The following is an 8,115-nucleotide window of genomic DNA, read 5'->3' on the forward strand; positions in this document are numbered from 1 at the left end:
ATCTGTTAGGAAATAGGAAACTGGGAGCAGTATTGTCACTGGGAGCAGTATTGTCACTGGGAGCAGTATTGTCACTGGGAGCAGTGAGAGTGGAGAGTACAGTATTGTAAATGGGATTCCCTCGGAATGGGATCTGAGAAGAGGACGGTGAAGGTTTAGAGGACACGGTGTCAGTTCGCGGGGAGCAGCCATGTCACCCTGCTGGGGAGTTTTCCTGGTGATCATGGCGTGTGGCGCCGACATTGGACCACTGCAAGGTAAGCTCGGTGGGATTCGGGAAACCCCATACTCTCCATATGAACTCCAAGTCTATAAAGGCTGATGGGGCAGGAGGAGACATCTGCAGACACTGAGTCTAGAGGGTCCTTAGAGGGGGGATCCCCCATGACATAGGTGACTGCAGCCATATTGGCACACTTGTAACAACACAGTCTATGACACTGCTGGGTATTTATTTTATTTTCACCCAATTCATAATATATATAAACCTGGATCAGTGTCGGGATTCTCATATCTTTTATATTCAAAAGTTTTTTTTATTATTTTCAACAAAAGTAAACCATTTCTTCTACATTTTGTACTTTGCCGAGTGCTTCACTAAAACTTTCGCCCTCAGCACAGGATCTTGAATAGTCATTTCTCAGATATAAATGTTGCTGCACCTTTAAGGAGTGTGTGGACCCCCAACAATGAACTTCTCTCATTTGCTCCCTTTTGATCTGTTAAAGATCCAATTGAAAGTCTTTTATTAGAGATGTTTGATAAGTGTTGATCCTGCCAGAAATCCATTGAGCTGATAACTTCCTGTGCTCTCCGCCTCTCCGCCTCTGTTGACTGCTATCAGTTAGCATTGCCTGTGGACTACAGCTCACCTCCCTTCGGTGTTAAAGAAATAAAGAGGAGGGAAGATGAACTCTCTGTATCCCAAGGGCCGAACATTTCATACTCAGCTAATGTGCGCCGTGTGTAATGATCACATCTGGCGAATGTTGTGTGTCGCAGTTGTATATTATTACCATCCCAACAATTGCAATTTGTGATCTCTCCGAGAAAAGATCGACTGAAGCTCGGTTTTCTTTTACAGAGACCTGTAATAGCAATGGTCTCTAGCAGTCTCATGTAATGTCTCTCCAGTCTATATCAGTCTCCCTAAGCATATACCCAGTCCCTGACCATCTCCTGTACCATGTCTGTAGTCTCTGACCATCTCCTGTATCATGTCTGCAGTCTCTGACCATCTCCTGTATCATGTCTGCAGTCTTTGACCATCTCCTGTATCATGTCTGCAGTCTCTGACCATCTCCTGCATCATGTCTGCAGTCTCTGACCACCTCCTGCATCATGTCTGCAGTCTCTGACCATTTCCTGTATCATGTCTGCAGTCTCTGACCATCTCCTGTATCATGTCTGCAGTCTCTGACCATGTCCTGTATCGTGTCTGCAGTCTCTGACCATCTCCTGTATCGTGTCTGCTGCCTCTGACCATCTCCTGTATCATGTCTGCAGTCTCTGACCAGCTCCTGTATCGTGTCTTCAGTCTCTGACCATCTCCTGTATCATATCTGCAGTCTCTGACCAGCTCCTGTAGCATGTCTGCAGTCTCTGGCCATCTCCTGTATCATGTCTGCAGTCTCTAATCGTCTGCTGTAGTATGGCTGAAGCCTCTGACCATATCTTTTAGTATGGCTGCAGTCTCTGACCATCTGCTGTAAAATGTCTGAAGTCTCTGACCATCTTTTAGTATGTCTGCAGTCTCTGACCCCAGAACGTGCAGTATGGGGGACCCCGAAGCCAGGCATATTGTTCAGGCACAGTCTGTCCATTATGTCAGGTCAGTTCTGTTTCCTGTAACAATGGAAGTGATCTATTAAGAGGAATGTGATTCCATGCCGAAAGTTCTTTTCAGCATCACAATATTTACTTCCGTCTATTGTGTCCGTCCAGTAAACACACGAGCCGCACAGGACTAAAAATACAGACACAAGGCCGTTTCTGGGCCTGGGCTGTCACCGCCGGTCCTTTGTGTCCCCGGTGCATTCCTAAGCGTCTTCCTGAACGGAGCGTTCCAGGAATTTTTTAGGGGCCTCATCATATGAAGTTTTCTCATAGTTTTCAGAGTACAATTCCCCATATGAAACATTTTCCTGAATTCCCAGAAGTCTTTGCTGTGAGATCCGTGAACCTATGGATAACATACATGCCAACTGTCCTGGATTTATTGGGACAGTCCGGCATCTTGGCCCCCTGTCCCGACAATGCTGAGTCCAGGGCCATGTCCAGGGATTACAGCATCAACATGGAATTACTACACATGCACAGTAACTCAAGGTATTAATTGCAGGGATCCAGAGAGGTCTTTATCTTTCCTCCTGGGCGGATGCCTTTGTGGAGAAGGGTTTTTATCTGGTGGGCCCTGCCTCAACCGAGGACCTGTGCTGAAGGCCTAGTAACTTAAAAAGGCATTAATTGTGGGGATCCAGAAAGGTGTTTATCTTTCCTCCTGAGCCTCCAGCTGATGTGGATGCCATTGTAAAGAAGGGGCTTTCTCTGGTGGGCCCTGCCTATGCCAAGGACCCTGCCTCAGCCGAGGACCTGTGCTGAAGGCCTAATACGATAAGGTATTTATTGCAGAGATCCAGAAAAGTCTTTATCTTTCCTCCTGGGCTTCTGTCTGATGTGGATGCCATTGTGAGAAAGGGTCTTTCTCTGGTGGGCCCTGCCCCCACCAAGGCCCTGTACTGAAATCTCCTGTATCATGTCTGCAGTCTCTGACCATGTCCTGTATCGTGTCTGCAGTCTCTGACCATCTCCTGTATCGTGTCTGCTGCCTCTGACCATCTCCTGTATCATGTCTGCAGTCTCTGACCAGCTCCTGTATCGTGTCTTCAGTCTCTGACCATCTCCTGTATCATATCTGCAGTCTCTGACCAGCTCCTGTAGCATGTCTGCAGTCTCTGGCCATCTCCTGTATCATGTCTGCAGTCTCTAATCGTCTGCTGTAGTATGGCTGAAGCCTCTGACCATATCTTTTAGTATGGCTGCAGTCTCTGACCATCTGCTGTAAAATGTCTGAAGTCTCTGACCATCTTTTAGTATGTCTGCAGTCTCTGACCCCAGAACGTGCAGTATGGGGGACCCCGAAGCCAGGCATATTGTTCAGGCACAGTCTGTCCATTATGTCAGGTCAGTTCTGTTTCCTGTAACAATGGAAGTGATCTATTAAGAGGAATGTGATTCCATGCCGAAAGTTCTTTTCAGCATCACAATATTTACTTCCGTCTATTGTGTCCGTCCAGTAAACACACGAGCCGCACAGGACTAAAAATACAGACACAAGGCCGTTTCTGGGCCTGGGCTGTCACCGCCGGTCCTTTGTGTCCCCGGTGCATTCCTAAGCGTCTTCCTGAACGGAGCGTTCCAGGAATTTTTTAGGGGCCTCATCATATGAAGTTTTCTCATAGTTTTCAGAGTACAATTCCCCATATGAAACATTTTCCTGAATTCCCAGAAGTCTTTGCTGTGAGATCCGTGAACCTATGGATAACATACATGCCAACTGTCCTGGATTTATTGGGACAGTCCGGCATCTTGGCCCCCTGTCCCGACAATGCTGAGTCCAGGGCCATGTCCAGGGATTACAGCATCAACATGGAATTACTACACATGCACAGTAACTCAAGGTATTAATTGCAGGGATCCAGAGAGGTCTTTATCTTTCCTCCTGGGCGGATGCCTTTGTGGAGAAGGGTTTTTATCTGGTGGGCCCTGCCTCAACCGAGGACCTGTGCTGAAGGCCTAGTAACTTAAAAAGGCATTAATTGTGGGGATCCAGAAAGGTGTTTATCTTTCCTCCTGAGCCTCCAGCTGATGTGGATGCCATTGTAAAGAAGGGGCTTTCTCTGGTGGGCCCTGCCTATGCCAAGGACCCTGCCTCAGCCGAGGACCTGTGCTGAAGGCCTAATACGATAAGGTATTTATTGCAGAGATCCAGAAAAGTCTTTATCTTTCCTCCTGGGCTTCTGTCTGATGTGGATGCCATTGTGAGAAAGGGTCTTTCTCTGGTGGGCCCTGCCCCCACCAAGGCCCTGTACTGAAGGCCTAGTAAGGTATTTATCTTTCCTCTTTGGGCTTCCACCTCATGCGGATGCCATTGTGAAGAAGAGCCTTTCTCTGGTGGGTCTGCCTATGCCAAGGGCCCTGCCTCAACCGAGGACCTGTGCTGAAGGCCTAGTAAGGTATTTATCTTTCCTCTTTGGGCTTCCACCTCATGCGGATGCCATTGTGAAGAAGAGCCTTTCTCTGGTGGGTCTGCCTATGCCAAGGGCCCTGCCTCAACCGAGGACCTGTGCTGAAGGCCTAGTAACGTAAAATGGCATTAATGGTCTTTCCACTTGAGCTTCTGCCTGATGGGGATGCTATTGTAAAGAAGGGGCTTTCTCTGGTGGGCCCTGCCTATGTCAAGGACCCTGCCTCAGCCGAGGACCTGTGCTGAAGGCCTAGTAACGTAAAATGGCATTAATGGTCTTTCCACTTGAGCTTCTGCCTGATGGGGATGCTATTGTAAAGAAGGGGCTTTCTCTGGTGGGCCCTGCCTATGTCAAGGACCCTGCCTCAGCCGAGGACCTGTGCTGAAGGCCTAATACAATAAGGTATTTATTGCAGGGATCCACAAAGGTCTTTATCTTTCCTCTTTGGCTTCTGCCTGATGTGGATGCCATTGTGAAGAAGGGTCTTTCTCTGGTGGGCCTGCCTCAACCGAGGACCTGTACTGAAGGCCTAGTAACTTAAAAAGGCATTAATTGTGGGGTTCCAGAAAGGTCATTATCTTTCATCCTGGGCTTCTTCCTGGTGAGGATGCCATTGTAAAGAAGGGTCTTTCTCTGGTGGCCTGTGCCTCAGTGAAGTACCCTGCCTCAGCGGGGGGCCCTGCCTCAGCAGAGGACCGGTGCTGAAGACCTAGGGAATCTAACCTGCCTTGAAGGGCACACCTTGCAGCAAAAGCAGGATGATAGCTGCTTGTATGGAGCATATTAAGGGAAGTCTTGCAGGGTGATCCCCACATATTTAGAGGCAGAGTCCATGTGTGCCCGTCTTGCAAAGGGCGCATGATTTGGGCATGCCCATCTGGAAAGTGGGCAGATTAAATTTGGACTGTGGGCGGGGTTACAAGTGTCCTGGGATCTGGAAACCATGCTCTGGGCCAATGCTATCACAATGTGTCACATTTTATTGTGAGCGATGATTGCTGATAACTGCCATCTTGATTGATGTGAAGAGTGAATTGTAAAGATTGACCCACTTTTAATTAAGTGTGTTCCCGTCTCTGTGGCCCCTGGAGGGCTGTTAACATTTACTGTTTGGTGCACTGGCCCCATGTTTGGCTCGCACGACATTGAAAAGTTGTTATTCTCTTGCAGGTCCGAAGTCACGCTTGAATGAATTTGCCCCCCGTATTATTGAACATCCTTCGGACACAGTGGTACGTCGGGACCAGCCGGTAACCATGAACTGCCGAGCCGAAGGGAACCCAGAGCCCTCGATCGAATGGTACCACAACGGACTGAAAGTGAACTTCTCGAACTTTCATGGCTCCCTGATCCACGATGGGTCCATATTCTTCTACCAGATTAAAGGAAAATCTAATGAAGGGATTTACGCCTGCCTGGCTCAGAACCTCCTGGGGGTGGCCATCAGCAGGAACGCCTCGCTCACTATAGCTGGTAAGCTATTCTATATTCTGTTGGTTCCTCTTAAACCCAGGACATTGATTATTTCTGCCTGTTACGTGTCTCCAGTAGTTAGTGCGAGTGGTGGCAATGTATGACTTATGAATATTTTCCACCCTTGTTGAGGGAAGATGATAAATATTTTGTGCAAAGTTCCAGAAAGATCTTCATCTTTACTCCTGGGCTTGCTGAGGATGCCATTGTAAAAAAGTGTCTTTCTTGGGTGGACCCTGCCTTAGCCGAGGACCTGTGCTGAAGGCCTAGGGAATCTAAGCTGCCTTGCCGGAGGGCACCTTCAGGAGCAAAACCAGGAGGATTGATGCCTGAATGGAACATCCACTAGGGAAGTCCACTATCCTGAAGTATGTCCTGAGAGCTCAGGAGAAACTGCGGGCGGTGGGCATTGTACCTATGTCAGCTCTCATAGGGTCAAGGGCATAAAGTCTAATCTAAATTTAAGGAACAAGGAAGAATATTTGCCCTTTAACAACAGACAGTGTCACTTCCTATAGATAGGGATGAGCTTCAAGTTCAGGTCGAGCATGAGTTCAACCGATACCCAAGCTGTTTGCAGTTCATTGAATGGGTGAACGATTTGGCCCATTCGCCCTCCAGCTGAACCTCCATTTGTGTCCTAGCAACCTATTACATTGTGGCTGGTTGACTGGTGGCTGAGCCTCACAGCATCATTGGTTGCTAGGACGCAGGTTCAATTACATTGTGGGGCCACCAGCATCTTAGCAACCAATGATGCAACCAACCCAGGGCCGACTTTAATATTGACTGGACCCTGGGCAGAGATTATCTTGGCCCCCCCTACCCAGCTCCCCCGATGAAGATAGTAGACGTCAGAGGGAGACGTGACCCCACGTGAGACATCAGGCGCTCATGCAACGTGGTGTACGGCAGGGGCGGAGCAACATTATGCAATGCCGATCGCATAGTAGACAGAACGGTGCCTCGTGTTCATTTTTTGCGGGCTTAAGGGACAGCTGTTTTGGACCCCCACAAAACTGACTGGGCTCAGGGCAACTGCCCCTTTTGCCCTGCGTTAAAGACAGCTCTGATTACCAACCCCTAGTACATGACACAGTAAAGACGCAGGAGTCAGTGGGAGGAGCCACCCGTGTCAGACAGCAGTGGCACCGGAGCGCTACAAAAAGCCTGCCATGAACATGATGATCCATCGTCTTCTCTTGCAGGTTACTTGTAGTTTTATCCAGTTGCGTTAGCGAGAAGGTTATGGGTTCAGTGCCTGTGACGTTCATCCTATAGCTTTACTGGTTTGGGAATCACTGACCTGGAACAAGCATGCAGCCAGCAAAGTCAGACCTGACAGGCATGCTTGTTTGGGATCAGTGACTCACTAAATAGTTTTAAATAATTTTCGGTCCGTTCCCGTGCATTGGATTTCTATTCAAAATGATTGGACGCCACAATGCGCTCTTCTCCTCTGCGCTCTCAGATGATGACGGAGCCGGTTCCTCCCTTCCAAATGAATGAATTATTTATGAACAGCGACCCCCCGGGGGGCAGGGACTATGGGAATCTCGTGGGAGCCAAAGAGGAAGCGATGAAAACTTGACAACCAATGAAAGGCTCCGGCTGCCACGTCTGACAGGAATTAATTACACCGCTAATTACTCTCTTCATTAACGATTGTTCTCCATATTGCTCGGAATATACATTGAGATCCCTGAAAAGCCTCAGTGCAACTTTGTGTCCCGTATAATCCCTCCGCCTGCAGCGTCAGTGCCCCCGGACGGGTAAAGGGTTAAAATGTCTTTGTACTGTGCTGGGAATCTCACCATTTTAAGCAGATCCGGGAAATCCGTATACAAGACCCGGAGCTGGATTACAGAGCAAGCCGGGCCTTATAATGACAGCCAATCAAGTGATGTGTCTTATGTAGATACAATTAAAAAACAAATACAATCTGAGTTATTGTTGTCAAGTTTACAGTATACTGTGCAGTGCAAGCCGAACAGCTGCCGAGATTAAATCATATACAAGATAAGGCAGCCAGTACAAAGACTGGACAGTCTGACCTGGAATGATCCTTAGCCATACACAGGGCCGGATTTCCCACAAGGCCAACCAAAACCCGGCCTTGGGGCAGCAGGGAGTAGAGGGGCAGCACCGGCACCGGGCGGGTAGTTGTTTTCTACATTTAGCCCGGCTTTGGGCAAGCAGAGCTGAATGCACAGCAGCGGGGGAAGCAGTTGCTTTATTTATACAAGTGATCTCGGCAATGTCACGGAGATCACTTGTATGCAGCCCTGCAGGTCTGCCATTCTCCATGGGGGAGGGGGGGGGTTGGCGGGTAGAGTGGCACATTGAGGAACCTGGCCTTGGGGCCGCAGAGAGAGTAAATACGGCCCTGAGTGCA

At 48.7% G+C, this 8,115-nt stretch overlaps 1 protein-coding gene across 1 annotated transcript in view; it reads left to right on the forward strand.

Moving 5' to 3' along the window:
* ROBO4 (roundabout guidance receptor 4) overlaps positions 1–8,115 on the forward strand; it is a 71,081-nt gene that overhangs the window by 15,208 nt on the left and 47,758 nt on the right. The window contains exon 2 of the mRNA XM_018564973.1: positions 5,418–5,720. Coding sequence (XP_018420475.1) covers positions 5,418–5,720 — 303 coding nt within the window. The remainder of the gene's footprint in view (positions 1–5,417; positions 5,721–8,115) is intronic.

This window comes from Nanorana parkeri, unplaced genomic scaffold (genome assembly GCF_000935625.1).
Source record: "Nanorana parkeri isolate BGI_ZX_2015 unplaced genomic scaffold, ASM93562v1 scaffold802, whole genome shotgun sequence".
Classification (NCBI taxonomy): Eukaryota; Metazoa; Chordata; class Amphibia; order Anura; family Dicroglossidae; genus Nanorana; species Nanorana parkeri.